The sequence below is a fragment of the Podarcis liolepis genome, assembly GCF_965112155.1.
Source record: "Podarcis liolepis genome assembly, chromosome: 1".
In the NCBI taxonomy this organism is placed as follows: Eukaryota; Metazoa; Chordata; class Lepidosauria; order Squamata; family Lacertidae; genus Podarcis; species Podarcis liolepis.
Window position 1 is genome coordinate 119690149 of NC_139554.1, and position 23113 is coordinate 119713261.

The 23113-nt window shown below is 43.8% G+C and overlaps 1 protein-coding gene across 2 annotated transcripts in view; it reads right to left on the reverse strand.

The window, feature by feature from the left end:
• The window catches only part of COL5A2 (collagen type V alpha 2 chain), a 178271-nt gene extending 170287 nt beyond the window's left edge, over positions 1 to 7984 (reverse strand). Inside the window, exon 1 of one of the 2 annotated variants that reach the window (XM_083467403.1) lies at positions 7300 to 7984. In XM_083467403.1, the coding sequence (XP_083323529.1) occupies positions 7300 to 7402 (103 nt within the window). In that variant the 5' untranslated portion in view covers positions 7403 to 7984. The remainder of the gene's footprint in view (positions 1 to 7299) is intronic. The other variant, XM_083467402.1, reaches the window with a different exon arrangement.
• Positions 7985 to 23113: the final 15129 nt, after the last annotated feature.

Here is a 23113-nt window from a genome sequence, read left to right on the forward strand (position 1 = left end):
GTGATTGCAGGAAGAGGAAAAGGGAAGTCACTGCTTTAAGCTGGTCCCTTGCACTTCTATAGAGCTGGTGCCAGTCAGAGTAGACAATATTGGGTGAGGCAGCTTCCTATTTTCCAGTGTTCAGGGGCCTGCAATATGGTTCGCGTAGGGTTCATTAATCCATCCCAGTCGTCTTCTTTCCCCCCACGTGCCAGCAACACTGGTTTTATACCATTTTTAAAAATACATTCCTAGTTATATTATATCATGATTTTCCATGGGAAACAGATCCTTCAGAGGAGTCATTGTTGAGAAAGCAGGAATTGCACATTTTTCCAACTGTTGCTGCTTCTTTTTGCTGGATCTGGAAATCATTAGTAGAAGTCATGATCTATTGCAATAGTTTGCCAATTCTTTTCAGTGAAATTTCTGTATTCTCTGTACAGAAAGGAGCTTGTAGATCATTATGCTGTAATCAAGGCCCCCAATTGAACCAGGGTCTCCAAGCTATACTTAATCCAACCTCGGAGCACGTACTGATTCAGCTGTGTTCAACCTTATGCCAAATTCAAAGTGGAAGGATTTGATAAATGCTGTTCCTGCTATCACACTGTCCAGTATTCAATGGCTGATTGGCCTACTACAGGTCATGGTTTAGCAACCATCTGTTTTCCCTTCCTCATGTCATAGAAAATATAATAGCACAGCATAAAATCTATAGCATCCATTATACTGTTACTATTTCCAATGCTGACATAGTAAAAGGTAAAAGGCAAAGGACCCCTGGATAGTAATGTCCAGTCAAAGGCAACTTTGGGGTTCAGCGCTCATCTTGCTTTTCAGGCCAAGAAAGTCGGCGTTTGTCCACAGACAGCCTTCCAGGTCATGTGGCCAGCATGACTAAACCTCTTCTGGCACAACGGAACACCGTAATGAGTGCCAGAGAGCACTGAAACGCTGTTTACCTTCCTGCCACAGTGGTACCTATTTATCTACTTGCAGTGGTATGCTTTTGAACTGCTAGGTTGGCAGGAGCTGGGACAGAGCATTGGGAGTTCACCCTGTTGCATGGATTCAAACTGCCCACCTTCCAATCGGCCCAAGAGGCATAGTATGAGCACTATAACTGTGCTTAAAGGAACAGCACTGGCTATAAAATCACCTACCAAGAACCTGCCACAGTTGTAAACAGATCTGTGTTTTGTGATCAGATATATGTTTTTTAAGTTTAATTGGTGGTATTCAACTAGCTCAGAGCAGACCCAATGAAATTAATGACCATGACTAAGTGAGGTCCCTTGATTTTAATGGGGTTCCTGTGAGTAAAACTTGGTTGAACAACACCCAAACATCTCTCTCTCTCTCTCTCTCTCTCTCTCTCTCTCTCTCTCTCTCACACACACACACACACAGTACATACTGTATAATTTTGCATGAGATTCTTTGATTCCTAGTTAATTCCAGGTGTACTGATATTGACCTTTCAAGCCATCAGCAAGAGCACTGAAGAGAACACATACCTGTCTACACTTTAATGTAACTAAGGGCAGTGATTCATAAACACAACTAAAGGCTACGATAAACATCCACCCAGAACAGAACACCACATCTATTGCCATATCACATCCATAACACACAGTGTGGGGATGGGGAACTTTTTTTCAACTGGAGGCCAAATTCCTAGAAGTGGGTGGGGCCTGTTGCGTTCCCACTCTCTCACATAAACCTTTATCCGCATACATCCATATTTAACCCTTCTTGTATCTAGCATTTTGCCAGCCCATCCACCTGTCCATTCATTCTTGGACACATCTGTCCACATATACTCATTTTCTCTGCCATGTGCACACAAGAATTAACCTTGGAAATAAAAGCCATGGAGCTTTTTCAAGTCTAACTGCTGGGGGGCAGGGGGTGGTCTTTGTGAAAATCACAGGGCCCTTCCCTTTCCCCTCCTCAACCCAACTGGCTCCATGCTGCAGTTAAGCTGAAAAACAGTTTCCCATTACAGCTAAAGGAAGCTTTTCTTAAAACAATCAAATTTCCATACGGGGGCATTGAGAGAGAGAGAGCAGGGAAGGTTGTGGGAAGAATGGGGAGGCCCCACGGTCTGAAAGTTCCCCTCCCCTGTCCAATAGAACTTACCCATGCGCTGATGTCACAATGTTCCATGTTTCCTTCAGATCCTGCCTATGTCAGCCAACGTTGTTGAGTAAAGGAAGGAAAACTCAATACAGTGGTCCCTTAGTTCTCGAACGGCTTAGCTGACGAACAAATTGGCTCCTGAACGTTGCAAACCCGGAAATAAGTGTTCCGGTTTGCGAACGTTTTTCGGAAGCCAAACATCCGACATGGCAGATGCGTGAATGCAGGAAACTCCTGCAGCCGATCAGAAGCCACACCTTGGTTTTTGAACAGTTTCGGAAGTCGAACGTACTCCCAGAACGGATTAAGTTCAAGAACCAAGATTCCCCTGTACTACAATGTCAGAGCATGGGTACTGTATGGATGCAAGACAGTGGTGAGCTGAAGGCATGGGTGCCTTTTTGCTGGCACCAGTGCATTTAGCGCAATGTCTAGAATTCCCCCGTGCTCATCAGAGCCTGTGCACCTCCTTGGCATTCTGGGGCCAGCCTGATGATGAGAAGTTTCTAATGTGGATCTCTCCACGCAAAGAAGCTTTTCCAGCAGTTTCATCACAGACTTTATAAATACTGTACCTATATGCAAGTTTCCGTAGTGTAGTGGTTATCACGTTCGCCTAACACACGAAAGGTTCCATGTGAGAAACCGGGCAGAAACAGAAAAAAAGATAAATACTGTACCTTTCAATTCTGCAAGGGAGAGATGGGGAACCTGTGATTCCCCCAGATATTATTTAACTACAGCCCTTAATGGAAGGACGATTTAGCTTGTGCTGTAGAATCCCCTACTGAACCACCTAGAATCCTGAAACACCAACTAGTGGGTGGTAGGGACCAGTTTGACAACCCCTGGCTTAAACAAAACTGAACAGAAAATAGGTCATAACTTGCCTTCACGGTTCATGAAAGTCAACCCTTTGCAATCAAGCTCAAATAATCACCACAGCGCTGGATTCAGTGTATTAAAATGAGCAGAGGTGAAGTCTGAGTAGGCCAGAACTCCCAAAGTAGAGAAGAGAGAAACATCTGGCAACTGCCTATATGGGAGGAAATGTGGGGTGAGGTATATGGCGTGGAAGGTCTGGGGCAGGGCCTTTCCAGTGGCACCTCCTGTGATGACTTGGCCACTGTTCTCCATGCTCTGATAACCTCCAGACTAGATGACTGCACTGCGCTCTACATGGGTCTTCTCTTGGAAACCATAACAAAATTTCAACTGTCAAAGATGCAGCAGCCAGATTACTGGCTGGAGTTCCATTTAGAGCACACGTAACCCCCGTCTTCATACAGCTACACTGGTTGCCAGTTTGCTCCTGGGTCCAGTTCAAGGTGCTCATGTTAGTGCTTAAAGCATTAAGCAACTTAGGCCACAAATACCTGAAAGAACTTCTCTATCCCAATTAACCTTCTCACAGACCCTCCAAGTGTCCCTGTTTTCCAGGGACGTCCCCTGATTTAGAGGAGCTGTCCTGGTTTCTGATTTGATCCTGGCATGTCCCACTTTTCCTTAGGATGTCCCTATTTTCATTGGAGAAATGTTGGAGGCTATGGAGTTATCTGATGCCCAAGCTGTCTGAAGACAATGTTGTATAAGGAAGGGTTTTTTTAATGTTTAATGTTTTATTATGTGGCTGGGGCCACCTAGTAAGATGTGTGGGGTATAAATAGTAAAATTATCATTATGGAATGGGACGTCCCTATTTTCATTGGAGAAATGTTGGAGGGTATGTTCTCAGGGATGGAGATCAGCAGAAGGACACTCTTGGCAGTTCTGCTGCCCTCAGAAGTGTGGGGACTGGCAGCCCAGAAGAAGGCCTTCTCTGTGGCAGCCCCTAAATTGTGTAACTCCTTCCCCACAGTGGTGTGTCTGGCACCTTCATTGTACAGCTTTCATCATACCCTGACCTTTACCAGTTAAGGTACCTTTACCTTTATACTGTTCCGTTGCATTTAGAATGGTTTTACTTGTTTTCTAATTTTAACAGTTTTATCTTTATCTTATAAAAATGCATGTTAGAGTGTTGTAACCTGCCCTGAGGCCTTATGGAGAAACACAGGATATAAATCTTATAAATAAGTATGTAGAACTCCATCCCTGCAGAAGTGTGCTAGGCCTCATCTCTATATAAGTGCAGGCGATTGGTTAAAATGTCCCCCTTTCAGCAGGCGTTTGGAGGAAGAGGAGACTTGATTGGATAAATTGATTAGTGCACTGCTGCTGCTATTAGTAAATCGATGTGAGTTGTTTTATGCATTTAGAGGTTGTGCTATTTTTTGCATTGTTTTGGACCGGTTTGATTTTGCTGTAAACCACCCTTTGGCTTGTACAAAGGATGGGCTATAAATCATCTAAACAGAATCTAAATTCAACGTAAGTGGTGCGGTTAGGCCACATTCAACTATGTCATCCTGAAAACTAGCGAAGAAGTCATAGTAAAGGTAAAGGGACCCCTGACCATTAGGTCCAGTTGTGACCGACTCTGGGGTTGCGGCACTCATCTCGCTATATTGGCTGAGGGAGCTGGTGTACAGCTTCCGGGTCATGTGGCCAGCATGACTAAGCCACTTCTGGCGAACCAGAGCAGCACACAGAAACGCCGTTTACCTTCCTGCCAGAGCGGTACCTATTTATCTACTTGCACTTTGACGTGCTTTCAAACTGCTAGGTTGGCAGGAGACAGGACCGAGCAATGGGAGCTCACCCCGTCGCGGGGATTTGAACCGCGGGCCTTCTGATTGGCAAGTCCTAGGCTCTGTGGTTTAACCCACAGCACCACCCGCGTCCCTAGACAGAGAACTCCCTAAAAAGAAGTGGGATAGCATCCCACCTGACTTTCAGCACTTCTGTTGAAGAAAAGTGAGACCTCCAGCCATCCATACCCACATTAAGGATGAGTGCAGTCAACAGAACTCAACCAGAATAGTAGCAAACGATGCCAACCCAGCTGGAGCTGAGGAGCTGAGGAGGTCTGGAAAGGTGCAGGATCTTAAAAACTCGCCAGCACATCTCACAAATTGTCCAGTTTAAGGGAACAGCCTGTTCCACTTCAGAGCAGGCACTTTTGGAAATATGCAGAGACAACGCTACCATAAAGGCCTAGGAACCAGGAGGCATGTGTCCAGAGGAATCTTTAGGGAAGATTCTAGTTTCCTAATCCTATGGGAGCTATACTCCCAGTGCTGCCTCCAGACACCACATTGCCATCTGGGACTGCAACATACCCTAGTGTAGAGGCAGCAGCAAAAGTAGCAAGCTAGGGAATCAGCAACACCCACAGCTGGCTGGCCAATATGCCACGCATTGGCTGGCCTTGCTGTAATCCCACATTAAATAAAACTACTACAATGACTTACAAAACACACGCTTTCTGCATCATGGATCGTGTCATTAGATAATCCCTACCACAAAACAAGCTGGTGTTTCCTGTGAAAATGAGGTTGCAGATGTGCTCCTCCAAGTCTTGAATCCAAGGCAACTCATATAGTTTTAAACGTGTAGTAAAACCGCTAGGCAGAAAGGACAATAACCGAATAGGCTACGGTCATGCCATAAAATAGTTCACATTCTGGCCTGCCAAGTCATCCTCATCTGCTCAGTTTAAAACCTCTCCGCGTGTAATATCCATTAGCAAATGTGTTGCAATGCAACATCCCTGGCTCACCCCAGGGTTTCCATAACAGAAACAAACAGACAAATGTCATGTACTAACCTAGCCCTTCAGAAATCTCGCTCGCTGGAAGCATGCTTTCTTATTTACTTTGAAGTTAAAACTTTGTGCTCCAGCTTCCCTTTTCTACTTTTGACAAAATGGTGTTGTAGTTGCAATCCTAAGCATGTTTGCTAGGGAACTAGACCTATTGGAAAAAGCAAGACTTACTCGTAGGTAAGCATGCATAGGATCGCTCTGTAAAACCCACTCAACCTAATTACACCTCTGTGTACAGATGGCTTCGGAGCGGGCTGTGTGTTTCCCATTGTCTTCCCATTTCAAATCGGTTCTGTCTGAAGCCCTGGTGCAAATCATCTTGAGCCAGCTGAGAAGGTTACATAAAGCCTCTGCCGGTCTGCTTGCACAATGTACAGAACTGGAAAAAGGCTTGTCTTCCTTTGCAAGAGGAGGGGGGAACCCTCTGACCTGGTTCAAACCTGAACCACGTATCAAGCATTTTACTGCATTCTGTACAAAGACAATTGTGCATCCTGCTAAGACCGTTTTAACAATGCAATCCAGTAGTTTGCAAGCAATCTTTATATATGTTTCACCTTATTCTCAGTTCCAATTTGTGACAAATATATCACATCTCACGAGGGACACTTTCACTGCCACATGCGACTTTCCAGCTAGCCAAAATGTATTAAGACAGCAGAATCTACCTATTATGAAACCCTCCCAAAATTTGCATTTTAATTGATACAAATAGGAAGCAAACAGGCCAGCTGAAAAGGAAACCATCTCCAATGCCACGAAGACAAGTACCCGAGCCTCCTAACTTCCTGTCCTCTCTAACATCAGGGGACAAAATGCCAATATCCAGATAACACAGAAGTCTGAAGGGTGGGAGCACAGTATGTCAGAAGTCTGGATTCCGTCAAGCTCAAGTCGCTGGGCAACAGGGAGACAGCTCTCTCTCCCGAAAAGAGAAAGAGAAAAGCAGAGAAAAGGAGAATAAAGTTCTGTGTAATTCTCTCAAACAAAGAATGGAACAAAACAGATGTAGTTCAGGCAGTGCATAAGGACTCCACCCTTCCAAGTCCTTGTGTTTACTTCTCTCTCTCTCTCCTCAAAATGTTCCAAAAGTTTCATCCCTACCACTCTCTTTTGTTGCAACACACACACACACACAAAATAAAACTTTCCACAATCTCACCCAGAGGGGTAATGCCAAGTAACAGGGTTTTTCACTGCAGAGATTTTTTCCCCCCTCTCGTTTGCTTTGTTGCATATTTCATTGTTCTTTACTTACTCCCGTGTTTGCACAGAAAGCAAAAGACGTTTCAACTTTTAAAATCCATCTCCAGCCCGTTTCTTTTCCAGCCCCCATTTCACAACAGTGACACACAGGGGAGAGACCACACTGACACACGCACACAACAGCCCCTTCCAGTCTTCCCGATCCACTGTTACTCAACGTATGCAAGCAACAAAAGAAGAAGAACTGGAAGAAAATAACTCACCCCCTTCGAACTCTTCTTCCTCTTGTGTTCGTATTGTTCGCAAACATCCTAGAAAAGCAATAAGAATGACCAAAGTTCTTCTTTGAGTCCAGGTTGCCATCATGTCTAAATATTAGACATGTATATCCTCCTCCTGGGGCGGGCGGGGTGGGGGGGATGCAAAAAAAAGTGTAAAAATATTATTTGAACACCATGAAGCCAGCTCTTTTCCTTTCAGCACTCACGCAGGATGAAACAGAAAAGAAGTCTGCCAGTTCCCGATGCTTGCTTGCTTTAAAAAAAAGAGAAAAGAAAAAACTGCACTAGCTCTCGCAGAGTCTGCAAACACCCCCCCCCCTCCAAAGTGATGCAGCTTTAAATAGGAAGAATGCTGCCTCCACGTTTTTTCCTGCCCCTTTTCAGTTTCTTGAGGCTCATAATCATCCAGTCCCTGGCAAGAAATAGCGTGATTGATGGTAAACAACCGAATCAGAACTCACTTCACTCTCTCCGCTCAAACTTTCCCCCTCTATTATTTATTTTTTTAACATGCACAGTTTTTGAGAGGAGGTTTGGTTTTGTGTCATCCCCCCCCTCTGCTGTTGTTCAGGAAAAGATCTCCTATGTAAAGAATTTATTGGGAGCAGAACATACTTGGCGGAGGTAAGATGACTCTACCACTCGCACTCTTGGAAGGAGGAGAAGGGAGGCTGAGATGCTAGGACACTCTTTATATAGTAAAGGGCCAGGGAAAGGGAGAAAGAGAGAGAGAGAGAGAGAGAGAGAGAGAGAGAGAGAGAGAGAGAGAGAGAGAGAGAGCTTTTCCTTGTTGATGAATGTCTGGGAGTTTTAACCATTCTCCTTTCCCTCTAGCTGCTGCATTCTCTAAGGCTACCCTAGTCTCCTAGGTGACCGTGAAAGCTACCTCTCTCTCCCTCCCTTAATGGTGGCAGGGAAATCCAGTGTGCAAACTGGTCATTTCTATGCCCAGGGCAGGCTCTAGCTTCTAGACCATGCAATGGAGGTTCATGAAAGGTTGTGGGCCTTTAAGTGTTGCCGAAATTTGATGGCCTCACCTGCTGATATGCCCCCGTTCTGCGGCTGCTGTGCAAAACAAACACGCAAACACGCAAAAACAAGTCCACTGACTGCCGGTGCTCTCCCTTTTCCTCCCTTGACCACCAGCAATTTTTTAATACATCCCCATGACAAGGGACCACAAAATCGGGTGGACAAGGGGCTGCTTCTCATGTTAGACCTTTGTCGCATTCACACCATGGCTTTCTTCTAAGGAATCCTGGGAACACCTCATAGATCTACAATTCCCATCACTCTTAACAAACTACAGTTCCCAAGGTTCCTTGCAGGGAGTACGTGCTTTAAATACTTTTTGTGGGGGGTGACTTGACACACCAGCAACCCTCTGTTTGGCCCTACCGTTTGGCTCCTCGGAAAACGAGCGATGGACTACCGTGAAAATGGCAGAGTTTAGACTTCTTGCTTTCGCCCCCAAACTGTTCTGTGTCATCCGTTGCTGGCTAACCATAATTCAAAGATAACTGGTGGGCAGAAAGAGGTGTCTAGCTCACCTTCTGCTCTTCCAGAGCTGGTCCCCTTGAGGCCCCCATCTCCATCTTAGCATCAAAGCCAACTTGGGGGGGGGGGACGCAAGATGTGAAAAGGTGTACATCCCCTTCCCATCTATTCTCCCCTGCCTGGCATTAAGATGTAAGCACAGGGGGTGGCGAAGCCACAGGTAGTTCTCCTTCGAGGAAAAACAAGTTGTAAATTTTAGATCACTCTTTCAAAGTTTCCCCCCCCCCAAAAGATGCCCCCTTGCCTCTCACTGCCCAGGAGACCACTACCCCTTCGGAGTCTGTTATGTACTGAGTTGAATAGGATCCAAAATGCAGCAGTCTGATTGGTCCTAGAACAATAGGATCCAAAATGCAGCAGTCTGATTGGTCCTAGAACAATAGGATCCAAAATGAAGCAGTCTTATAATCACATCCCACTTTCTGTAGAAGAGCCAAGTTACCCAGTGAAGCTGCTGATTCTCCAGGCTAGGGAGAACCCAAGGAGCCTTAGAGGTCCCTCATCTTCCCTCCCTGTGCACTGTGATTCTGATAGCAATTGGAGACCCCTGCAGCTATAATTAATTTAAGAAAAACAAGAGATATAGCTGCATGTCTCACATCAAGCCTAATCAGTAATTCGTGATCATTCTGACTGCTGGGGCTGCAAAGGGCTGGATGATAAAATATGTGTGGAACAAGTCAGTTTCAAGGTCCCTCTTTCTAGGAAAACCTGACAGGGAGGCTAGGGAAAGGAGGGGTTAGGAAGCAAGCAAAGTACTGGGTGTTGTTGTTTGGGGGGGGGCAGTTTAAACAATTTTTATTTTTTCCCAACAACCAAACACAAACAGTGAAACACCCCAGGCAGCTGATACATTGGGTATACATAATCAATAATAACATATTCAAATCAACCATATGCACAATTTTATATACATTAACACTCCTCCATCCACAAGGTTTATTTAACTTTTCACATTTTAATTGCCCCAAATTGTTCACACCTACCCAAATAATTCAATATCTTCCCAAACCAATCCTCCTCTTTCTCACTGACCTTAAACCCTTTCATTCTGTGTATCTTCACAGTTAGATATTCTAAAATTATAATATTATTCAGTTTTTCCCCCTCCATTGGTTCACCCCTAGCTCTTCTGTATTTTCCCAGTTACTCTCTATAAACTGTCTGGCTGCAGTTACCGTCAATTTTACCCATTTACATTCCTCTTTTGTTTTTAATTTGGTGCTACTCAGACTAATAAGAACCATTGATTTAGATATCCCCACCTTCCTACCCACAATTCCAGATATTTCTATACCAATCTGTTTCCAAAATTCATTAACTAACAGACCATCCCACCACAAAACAAAGTACTGGTAAACAGAGTGAGAAGAAAGATAGGGGATCTAAGTGACCAGAGAGGCATAAAGGCTGAAGGATGTGGTGTAGGCTACTGAGGGGAAGGTAGAAGCCTAGGGGAAAGAGGTGGAAAAGAAGGTTAAGCGTGACAGGAAGTTGTGGAAATGAATGGTCAATGAAAGAGGGGCCATGGAGAAACATCAGACAAAGAAAGAGGGGCCTAAGGAATTGCAGAAGAAGAAACTCAGAAAGAGTCAGAAGTGGCGGTGCACTGTTGGCAGAGAAAGAGGGAACAAGACTATGGCTGAATACACAATATGAAGCGCACGCTTCACCAAAGAATCCTAGGATCTGTAGCTTGTTAAGGGTGCTGGGAACTGCAGCTCTGTGTGAGGCAAACTACAGTTTCCATATTTCATTGGGTGTGGGGAAGCAGGACCGTCTTACCCATAGGTGCTAGGGGTGTGGGGCACCTGGGCGCTGGGATCTCAGGGGCGCCAGGTCAAGAGTCCGAGGCACGAGAGTTGAGTCCGGGGCAGAGCCCACCCATCGGTCAGAGTGCCACGGCGGGCTCTGCTGCTGCAGGAGGCTCTGCGCTGCGAGTTCGGAAGCGACAGAGCCAGGAAGACGCTGAGGCAGCCGGCCGGCTCCGGCCTTCTGTGCACCTGGGACTGGGCAACTGGGAGGGGCGCCGGGCAGATCTTTGCACCCCGGCACCGCATATGCTTAAGACCAGGGGTAGGCAACCTAAGGCCGGGGGCCAGATGTGGCAATCTCCTTCTCAATCTAGCCCACGGACAGTCCAGGAATCAGCGTGTTTTTACATGAGTAGAATGTGTCCTTTTATTTAAAATGCATCTCTGGTTTATTTGTGGGGCCTGCCGGGTGTTTTTACATGAGTAGAATGTGTGCTTTTATTTAAAATGCATATCTGGGTTATTTGACGGGCATAGGAATTCATTCATTTATTATTTTTTTCAAAATATAGCCCTGCCCACCACATGGTCTGAGGGACGGTGGACCGGCCCACGGCTGAAAAAGGTTGCTGACCCCTACTTAAGACAGCCCTGGGGGGGGGAGCATTGTGTTTCAAATGTATGGTGCAAATGCAGCCTAATCCTCATCCTCAGGGCTGAAATGACTGGCAGAATCCAAGACCAGGGGAAAGAGACGGTGGAAGAAGATTGGAAGAAATTTAAGATTTATTTAAAGAGACATTGTAAAATTAATGAGTGTTAAAATGTTGCGGTTATAGAAAGTAAGTGGATTACAGGTGTAAAGATTAAGTTAAAAGAAAAGAAAGGATTACAATTAGATAAAATTAAGGGTGAGAATTTGCTGAACTAAATATTTGAAATTGGAATGTAGAAAGGGGAGGTATGAGGAGGTCGGCGAAGTAAGTTTTAAGAAAATAAGGATTTGAAATTATATTTGTTTGTGTTTGTTTGTATTATGTTTGACTATATAATTTGTGAAAATTCAATAAATATTTTTTATATAAAAAAAAATCCTCATCCTCAGAAGCTGCCTGTATCTTTTAGAGTTGTATGGAAGTGAAATTTATGGTGCAGCTTCCCGCATCACTCAACAATCATCCCTGAATGTTCTCTCACATATGTTCAAAACAGTTTTTTTGGGATTTTTTACTAAAACGTTAGCTTTCTTGGAATGGAAAAGAACATAACAAAAAAAACAACAATCACTGCAATCAATTATAAACCTGACTTGCATACTTGAGAGGAGTGTTTTGGAACGTGCAACGGAATGAACATATCTTGTAGCAAAATCACAGTGAATAATGTATTGTGTGCAACAACTGTTCCACTACATAATAGGAATGTTTATCATACTAGATTTTTAGGTGGGTTCAGGAATTTTAATTTGTATACAGTAGGCTGTGGTAATAGAAGAAACTGCTTGTTTATTTTGGCACAATGATATGGCATGTTGTTAGTGTGCAGAACTATTGGAGGTGTTTTGGCTAAATGAAGGTAAGAATCGCTATATATTTGTTACATTTATTTTTGACAAATCAGATCCAAATATTTGTTAAATCAAATAATGTGAGATCATCTGTTATATGCTGGCAGAATTTTACTTAAAAGGTTGTGGAATTCTGGTTATTATTAGGGTCTGCAAGAAGATGTATATATTTAGTCACACACCCAATCATTTTCACTATTAAAGATTGTATTTGTTTCATTACCCATTCATGGAAATTGCAGTTATTCCATTCTATATTTGTTTCATTACTCTCATTAGTTGCATTCGCATACAGACAACTCTGAAAAGTTTCTTGTCTACCAAAGTGACAAAAGCCAGCGATAAGCACTAGAGATGTCAGACAGGATTGTATGTTAGCGACCCCTTTTACTATTCAATTCATTTAGTAAGGACTAAAGAGAGGCTGATTCTTCCTTTATTAAGAACTCTAGCTGGAAGATCCAATGAATCTCTGATATCTGTCTGTTTAAGAGATTACTCCTTCTGTGTTAAGGAAAAGGTGGCTGAATTCTTTCTCTCCCCAATACAAATTAGAAAGTATTCACTCCCCTTCCCGTATTCTTATGTCATTTATTCTGTTCATATCAACTTTCATTGATGGCCATGATGCAATTATTCTACTGGTGAGAGTGTTATTATCACCACCTAGCATTCAACATTCAGCCAACAAACCTTAGACATCATTCCTAAAGAAAAAGGAACCAGGGAAACTGGCTCAGTACAGTGGTACCTCTGTTTAAGAACTTAATTCATTCTGGAGATCCGTTCTTAACCTGAAACTGTTCTTAACCTGAGGTACCACTTTAGCTAATGGGGCCTCCCGCTGCCGCTGCGCTGCTACCGCACGATTTCTGTTCTCATCCTGAAGCAAAGTTCTTAACCCGAGCTACTATTTCTGGGTTAGCGGAGTCTGTAACCTGAAGCGTCTGTAACCTGAAGCGTATGTAACCCGAGCTACCACTGTAGTAAGAAGCACCTGTATTTCTTGCAGAAGTTCCCCAAATTAAATCTCTCACGTATCCAGTTATATGGATCAGGTGAAAGGTGATTCAAAAGATGTAAGTGTGTACCCAGTGATGTGTGAAAGGAATTCCACTCATGCAGTAGAACTGCCCTTTCCTCCCTGGTGACCCCAAATTATGCTCCCTGGAGCAGATTTCATAGAATCATAGAATCATAGAGTTGGAAGAGACCACAAGGGCCATCGAGTCCAACCCCCTGCCAAGCAGGAAACACCATCAGAGCACTCCTGACATATGGTTGTCAAGCCTCTGCTTAAAGACCTCCAAAGTAGGAGACTCCACCACACTCCTTGGCAGCAAACTCCACTGTCGAACAGCTCTTACTGTCAGGAAGTTCTTCCTAGTGTTTAGGTGGAATCTTCTTTCTTGTAGTTTGGATCCATTGCTCCGTGTCCGCTTCTCTGGAGCAGCAGAAAACAACCTTTCTCCCTCCTCTATGTGACATCCTTTTATATATTTGAACATGGCTATCATATCACCCCTTAACCTCCTCTTCTCCAGGCTAAACATGCCCAGCTCCCTTAGCCGTTCCTCATAAGGCATCGTTTCCAGGCCTTTGACCATTTTGGTTGCCCTTCTCTGGACACGTTCCAGTTTGACAGTGTCCTTCTTGAACTGTGGTGCCCAGAACTGGACACAGTACTCCAGGTGAGGTCTGACCAGAGCAGATTTTAAGGGGGCTGGAGGGGGGTGTGGACAGGAAAGGGACGTTCCATTTTGCAAGTGGAAGAGCAGCACTGGATATCCCCCATATCCCGGAGTGCTTGCAGAACTGCTGCCATCCAGAATAGGCAATGTTCACTTGATATGAGACAAAATAAAAAAATTCCTTCCAGTAGCACCTTAAAGACCAACTAAGTTAGTTCTTGGTATGAGCTTTCGTGTGCATGCACACTTCTTCAGATACACTGAAACAGAAGTTGCCAGATCCTTCTATATAGTGAGAAGGTGGGGAGGGGTGTTACTGAGAAGGGTGGTGGGAATGGGAGATAGGCAGATAGCTGAGAGAGCCTCTTGACGACTCTTAACGACTGTAATAGGTCTTACAGGAAAAGGCAAGGGGTGGGAAGGTGAGAAATGGTTTAGTTATGTATAGTGAGATAAGAATCCAATGTCTTTGTTCAGCCCAGGTCTTTTCATGGTTTTAAGTTTGGTAATGAGTTGTAATTCAGCAGCTTCTCTTTCCAGTCTATTTCTGAAATTCCTTTGTAGTAAAACAGCTACTTTGAGATCTTGTATAGAATGTCCTGGGAGATTGAAGTGTTCTCCTACTGGTTTCTCTGTTCTGTGATTCTTGATGTCAGATTTATGTCCGTTTATTCTTTGGCGTAAGGTTTGGCCTGTTTGTCCAATATAGAGAGCTGAAGGACACTGTTGGCATTTGATGGCATACACAATGTTAGACGATGAGCAATTAAATAGTCCCGAGATGGTATGTGTGATGTTGTTGGGGCCAGTAATTGTGTTGTCCGGGTGTATGTGGCAGCAAAGTTGGCATCTGGGTTTATTGCAGGCTCTGGTGCCAGTGTCTGTGTTAAGTCTGGTTGTAGTATTATTGTGGGTTAGGAGTTGTTTAAGATTGGGTGGTTGTCTGTAGGCAATGAAAGGTCTTCCTCCCAGAGCTTGAGAAAGTGAACTGTCATTGTCCAGGAGAGGTTGTAGATCTCTGATGATGCGTTGTACTGTTTTAACTTGGGAGCTGTATGTGATGACTAGAGGTGTTCTGTTATTTTCTTTTTTGGGTCTGTCTTGCAGCAAGTTCTCTCTGGGTATCAGTCTGGCTCTGTTGATCTGTTGTCTAACTTCATCTGCTGGGTATTTTAGTTCTGAGAAGGTTTGCTGTAGATCCCTTAGGTGAGAGTCTCTGTCTGTAGAATTGGAACAGATGCGGCTGTAACGTAGTGCCTGGCTATATACAATGGACTGTTTGGTATGTTTGGGATGGTAGCTAGAGGCATGTAGATATGTTTGTCGGTCAGTTGGTTTGCGGTATAAGGTGGTGTCTATGCGCCCATCCTGTATTTTTATAGTAGTGTCCAAAAAATGTATTTCTTGCATAGATTGATTCATTGTAAGGTTGATTGTGGGGTGAAAATCATTAAATTTCTGGTGAAAGGTGTCCAGGGTCTGTTGACCATGTGTCCAGATGATAAAAATATCGTCAATGTATCGCAGGTACAAGAGAGGTTTGAGTGGGTAGGAGTTCAGGAAACGTTGTTCTAAATCTGCCATGAAGGTATTGGCATACTGTGGGGCCATGCGGGTGCCCATTGCTGTGCCGCTGATCTGAAGAAACAGGTCATCACCGAATTTGAAGTTGTTGTGGGTAAGGACAAATTGGCAGAGTTTGGTGGCAAGGTCCGCTGTGGTTTTATCTGATATGGTGTTCCTTATGGCTGTGGTTTTATCTGATATGGTGTTCCTTATGCGGGCGCGGAGCCCAAGGGCTAGGGGACTACGGATCCCGGCAGCCCCCGCGCCAGGGACGGAGGGGGAGAGGCCGGGTGCAGGGATGGAGGGACGGGTGGGCGAGCGAGTGAGTGAGTGGCAGCCGCCAAGCCTTGGCCGAGAGCCAGGAAGGGCCTCCCCGGAGGAGGAGGAGGAGGGAGGCGCAGAGCGGGAGGGAGGGAGGGAACCCCAGGGGTCATCTAGTGACGGCGCCCCAATCGAAAATTTGACTTTAAAAAAAAAATCTTTCGAATTTTTTAATTTTTCCCGCGGCACACCAGGCAACATCTCGCGGAACAGTGGTTGGGAAACACTGGTCTAACATTGTGTATGCCATCAAATGCCAACAGTGTCCTTCAGCTCTCTATATTGGACAAACAGGCCAAACCTTACGCCAAAGAATAAACGGACATAAATCTGACATCAAGAATCACAGAACAGAGAAACCAGTAGGAGAACACTTCAATCTCCCAGGACATTCTATACAAGATCTCAAAGTAGCTGTTTTACTACAAAGGAATTTCAGAAATAGACTGGAAAGAGAAGCTGCTGAATTACAACTCATTACCGAACTTAAAACCATGAAAAGACCTGGGCTGAACAAAGACATTGGATTCTTATCTCACTATACATAACTAAACCATTTCTCACCTTCCCACCCCTTGCCTTTTCCTGTAAGACCTATTACAGTCGTTAAGAGTCGTCAAGAGGCTCTCTCAGCTATCTGCCTATCTCCCATTCCCACCACCCTTCTCAGTAACACCCCTCCCCACCTTCTCACTATATAGAAGGATCTGGCAACTTCTGTTTCAGTGTATCTGAAGAAGTGTGCATGCACACGAAAGCTCATACCAAGAACTAACTTAGTTGGTCTTTAAGGTGCTACTGGAAGGAATTTTTTTATTTTGACTATGGCAGACCAACACGGCTACCTATCTACTACTTGATATGAGACAGTTCCTTTGAGCAAGACTCACACCCGTCTGCAGCTAGCAGATACCCCACTTCCTAATCCCTGCTTCGGAGGGACTCTCCAGTTATTCAGATGTGAGGAAAAGCACTAGTCTGCATCTGCTCCGAGGCACTTTCATCTCTGCTTTTTATTAAGCGCTCCCAGGCTAAGCTCAGCCTCCAAAAGCAGATACCAGTGCAAAGCTCAAACATTGTGTGTCTGTGCGTTTCCCCAAAGCACTTGGATCCAGGCATAATGCATTTGAGTTGTATTGCTTACAGTGGTGCCTCGCAAGACGAACGCCTCGCAAAACAAAAAACTCGCAAGACGAAAGAGTTTTCCGTTTTTGAGTCGTTCCGCAAGACAATTTTCCCTATGGGCTTGCTTCGCAAGAAGAAAGCCCATAGGGAAATCTCCAGGGACCTCTTTTAAAATGCTGGCGGTCGGGAGCAAAGAATTTCGCCCACCGCCGGCCTTCAGAAGAGGTCCTGGGAAAAGGAAAAAGCTTATTGGGAAATAATATATAATGTGTTGAATAAAATGTTGAAAATAAGTTTTTTTTTTAAAAAAAACAGAAGCCTTTCTATTAGGTATCTTAGGCCAAGATACACCGAAAGAAAAGAGGACTTTATGTATGCCACTACAACTGCGAGAATGTTGATTGCACAAAATTGGAAGACTGGAGAAATACCAACTAAAGAACAATGGCAAGAGAAGTTGATGAACTATGCAGAATTGGCAAAAATGACAGACTACGAGAAAAAAGACAACAGTGACTTTGAAAAAGAATGGGAACCATTTATATTATATTTGCAGCAACAAAGAAAGTCTATAGACTTGATGGCAGGATTTAAATAAACATTCACATCATTGGTATTAAAAATGTGTAGAAGATAGAGAAATATGGTGTACTTATTTTTATCCTTATGTTTTTAGGTTAGATGTTATTGTATAAATATGTTATTAGTACTTTTTTCTTTTAGGAGGTAGCAAGATGAGTGAAAGGAGAATCAAATCAGAAACGGAAGCTGGGGGAAGGGAGGGAGGAAGGAATGCATAGTAAATGTTATGAATATGAGATGTATGTAAAGAAAATTGAATAAAAATAAAAAGAACACCACGTTAGGCTATCAAACTTTGGCTTTATAAACTCTTTGGCATTTTCCTTGGCACTGGTATTCCACATATGTTTAATTTTCTGTTTCATAAGAATTCATGTAAACGTTGTTGGTTTTTTTCCCCTTTTAAAATAAACAACTATTTCAGTTATTATTCTGTTGCCAGTGGATTAGAAGTATGTGATACATTGTGATAAAACACACTCACACAAAGAAAGCTTTAAAGAGCTAGTCCACACCCACTCTGTTGGCTTCCTCACATAAGCCTGCGTTGAATTCCAAAACTTCACTGAATTCAAAAGGAGTTTAGCACACACAAAGTTCAGTGAGAGAGAGAGAGAGAGAGAGAGAGAGAGAGAGATTGTAGACGATTGTACGTCTTTCCAACACAAAAAAATTAGATGACAATCTTCCACATTATCTATTGTCCTATGGATATTAAATTAGAGCAGGAATAGGCAAACTCTGCCCTTGGGGACTACAATTCCCACCACATCTGACCACTGGTCCTGTTAGCTAGGGGTCATGGGAGTTGTAGGCCAAAAACATCTGGAGGACCGAGTTTGCCTATGCCTGAATTAGAGGCTGATTTTGGGTCAGTCTTCAAGATGTAACATACCGTATTTTTCGCTCTATAGGACGCACCAGACCACTAGTTTTTGGAGGAGGAAAACAAGAAAAAAAATATTCTGAATCTCAGAAGCCAGAAGGGCAAGAGGGATCGCTGTGCAGTGAAAGCAGCAATCCCTCTTGCTGTTCTGGCTTCTGGGATAGCTGTGCAGTCTGCATTCGCTCCATAAGACGCACACACATTTCCCCTTACTTTTTAGGAGGGAAAAAGTGAGTCTTATAGAGCAAAAAATACGGTACTTTAGGACTATTGCATTCTATGCCAATAAAGATTGATTGATTGATTGATTGATTGATTATATATAGGCAAGTAAAGTTATAGGCAAGTAAAGTTATGCATCCCAGTCCAATGGGACTTACACTTGGGTAAATCTACAGAGGATCATAGCGTAAGTGCTATTAGAGTCCTTTCCTAATACCCCAAATCAACCGCCTGAAGCAGGTGCCTCACTCTGCCTAACGGCAGAAACTTGTATGTTGTAACTTATATAGCCATGGCTTCCCGCAAAGAATCTAGGAGCTGTCATTTGTTAAGAGTGCTGAGAGTTGGTAAGAGTTACAGCTCCCAGGACCCTTCTCAAATGACAGTTCCCAGGATTCCTTGGGAGAAGCCATGAATGTTAAAGTGGTATGATAATGCAGCTGTTGACCTAACTCAAATCCTCTCCTAGTTCAAATTAAAATAGGAAATGGGTTGGGGGTGGGGTTTACTGAAGATTAAGAAGACAATCGCAAGTTGTTTCACTGGGTCAGTAGTTGTGTGAAATGTGAAACCGATGAATGCATTTCTTCTGTCAAAGCAATTCATGGCAGACAATACAGAGAGCTTAAGCTGAATTATATGCAAGAGTGACAAATCCGGTACATGTTATGACTAACATTTGAGCATTTCTCCGTACTTCTATTTAACCAACATTTGCAGCAGTGGCGTAGCATGGGTTGTCTGCACCCGGGGCAAGGCAAGTAATTTGCGCCCCCTAACCCGTGGATTTGTGCACCCTAACCCTAACCCCCAGATGTTGCGCCCGGTGCGGCCGCCCCCCCCCTGCACCCCCCACGCTACGCCACTGATTTGCAGTAGGCGTTCATAATAAGAGAAGGTATCGACATTCAATAAAATTAGGGCACTGATCAACATCAGAAAATGATGCTTACTTCTATGTTGCAGTCATGGTGAGACTGGGCCAAGTTTACAAATGGCTGTAGCGCCAAAGGCCTCCCTGTGGCGAAAGGAGCGCAAGGGTTTGCCCCGGAGAGGGGTACGTAAGAAAGAAGGAAGACTCAAATACAAGGAGCACCGGCCTTTTCCGCTGCCCTTGCCCAGCCCACAGCCCATTGGTCCGCTGGGATGGGGGTGGGACGACGGCCACCCTGTAGCCAAGGTAGGTGGCCCCCTAATCCCGGGAAGCCTCACACTGGATCGCAAACCCTGCCCGCCTCTCGGAGGGGGTGAGCGGTAATTCCATAAACTTTTCCAATTTAGAATAGTGTTAATGAGGTGAATAGATTTGAGACTACCCATTACATAACGCAGAATCTGGTTAACTACAGGTTGTGTGTGCACTCCATCTCTCCTACTGGATGTTATTTGTGGAAAGAGCTTCATCGTTTGAAGAGATTTACACACATGATCTGTCTGCAATACAGACATCGATAAGCCACAGCTGCAGAAACACCCGTGTATCTGTTTCACAATACAGATGCATATAAATCTTTCTGCCCACGTTTTAGACCTGCGCTCCAGTCCAAAGCCTGATGGATTCTGCAGTGAGAATTTCCCCCATTCACGTCAACATCTGCATCCAATTGGCTACCCAGAACTGCCCCTCCACAATGTTGATGTTAATGTGAACCCTGGGTGCCCCAGTGAACAATTGGCTCAGAGTAAGAGGGGGTGACTTTCAGGAATGAAAGATGAGACTCCAAATCCAGGATAATAAACAATATCCCAAGATATTTCACTTACTCGTATCCTTCAGGGAGGACATTAGATGCTCCCGTGCTCAAATTTAGGGACCCAAATGAAGAACAGATTTTTTCCCCTAGACATGTGAGTTATTTTCTGTGAATGAATCCAATTTCCTTGGACCTAATATCCCAGTAAAGTTCTAAATTGGAACGATCAAGCAAGTATTTTTTGCTTACACCAAGGGTAGACAACACAGGGCCCACCCTAAGATGTTGTCAGGCTACAACCCCTGTTGTTGTTGTTGTTTAGTTGTTTAGTCGTGTCCGACACTTCGTGACCCCATGGACCAGAGCACGCCAGGCACTCCTGTCTTCCACTGCCTCCCACAGTTTGGTCAAACTCATGCTGGTAGCTTCAAGAACACTGTCCAGCCATCTCGTCCTCTGTCGTCCCCTTCTCCTTGTGCCCTCCATCTTTCCCAACATCAGGGTATTTTCCAGGGACTCTTCTCTTCTCATGAGGTGGCCAAAGTATTGACGCCTCAGCTTCACGATCTGTCCTTCCAGTGAGCACTCCGGGCTGATTTCCTGAAGAATGGATAGGTTTGATCTTCTTGCAGTCCATGGGACTCTCATGAGTCTCCTCCAGCACCATAATTCACAAGCATCAATTCTTTTGCGATCAGCCTTCTTTATGGTCCAGCTCTCACTTCTGCTACAACCCCTATCCGGTCTAATTAGCATGGCCAGTGGTCAGGAATGATGGGAATTGTAGTTCAGCAACACCTGGCGGGAACTAGGTTGGCTATTCTTGACTTGCACAGTTCCTGTTATTTGGGAATAACTTGCATTTCCAGTAGTAGTAGTAATAGTAGTAGTCATTGTTGTTGTCAAACTAGGGCATAGCTGCAACTTCAGGCGCAACTTCAGGCTTTATATCTGTCACTCTGGCAAAAATTTGGTTCCAGGCCTCTGTTTCCCTACACATATCTATCAGTGCTTTCTGTTCTACAGGAATTCTGTTGTCAGTTATTATTATTATTTAATTACTTAAATTTGTATACTGCTCCTTATCAGGGTGGTTCACAACATAAAAATAGAAGATAAAAACAAGAACAAAAAAAAATACCCACGAACCAATAACCCCCTCCCCTACCCCCCTTAGAGTCTTAGAGATGTAGCTAAATTTTGCCTAGAGAAAATATTGAGCCAAATTTGGAAGGTCCTGGTCTCTGTACAAATGGGTGGATAAAAGAGAATGGGTGTTTCAGCTAAGCTGGAATTTCTCAAATGATACTTATCTGGGGACATTTCTGAGATTTATTTTTCCTCACCCTCAGTAGAACAAGGAGGTGGAACTTTGCAGAATGTTCTCCAAATATCACCATGTTTGAGGGGAAAGAAGGCCATTTTGATGCTCATTGGTGAACACACAAACACTTTTTTGTGGAATAATTTCATGGAAGATGGTGCAAGCTTGTTTTCTCCGGTTCCGGAGGCAAGGACCCAAACCAATGGATTCAAGTTGCAAAAAAGGAAATTCTGACAAAGCATCAATAAGAACTTTTTGATGCAAAGAACCGTGGAACAGACTCCCACAAGAGGTGGTGGGCTCTCCTTCATGGCATATGCAATGGATTCCTTAGGTGAGATTCCTGCCATTGCAGAGGGTTGGACTAGATGACCCTCAGGATACCTTCCAACACTATAATTCTATGAGTCGGTATATTTGTTCTTTATATATTTTTATTTACCTCTGGCAGCTTTAGGGTGGCTGATGGCTGAGAGAGCAAGTTTACAGTGAGAATAGGGAGTGAAAGGAAGTAATTCTTACAGGAGAAAGGGATGTAAAAACATTGCCAGAATGAGAATGACTTTGGAAAAATAGGAATTGTCCAAAAACCAGACTCTGTTCCAAGGCGTATGATACCCAACCACAAGAGATATAATTCACTTTCTCTACTTTTTTGGGGGGTGAAGTCACCAATGGAATTGTAGCCCAGTATAACAATATTATAAAACTGTGAAAACAGTTGCCTGGTTATTTCAAATATAGAATGAAAAGCAGATTTATTAAAAGGAGAGGTCTTTTATGTACTCTCTTTACTTTTCCATTTTCCCTCCCCGCCAACTTCTTTCCAATATTTTACAGCCTTTTACATTGTTATGGATTGAATCCATATGTGAAACAGATTTTCAAATACTTCATAGAAGTCTCAGTAAAATCCGGCTTGAAAATTTGTCATGGCTTTACGCTGCTTGTCAAACGTAAATTCGATTACTGTTCTGAATTTTAAACAAAGGTGTTTTGGACTCTGTAGGTGAGCTGATCACTAGCTATGCTTCATTTTAAGAATTTTTTTTAATTAAAAAAAAATGCTCTTTTGAAAAACACTTGCCCTAGAGCAAGGAATGCATTCAGCCTGATTCCTCAAGGATAGTCTCAAGCTGAAATCCTATGCACATTTTCCTAGGAGTAAGCCCCATTGATGTTGCTGGATTTTCAAGTAAGCATGTTCAGGACTGTGCTGCACATCTAAGGAAAGGGCCCAGCGGATCCATACATGTACAAACCTCCCATTTCCCCACGACAATAAAAACAATTGCTATTTGTAACCATTTGTAACAGGGATGGATAGTTCCTGGAGATATGCTGTTTGAAGAAGAAGAAGAAGAAAAAGAGGAGGAGGAGGAGGAGGAGGAGGAGTTTGGATTTGATATCCCACTTTATCACTCCCCGAAGGAGTCTCAAAGCAGCTAACATTCTCCTTTCACTTCCTCCCCCACAACAAACACTCTGTGAGGTGAGTGGGGCTGGG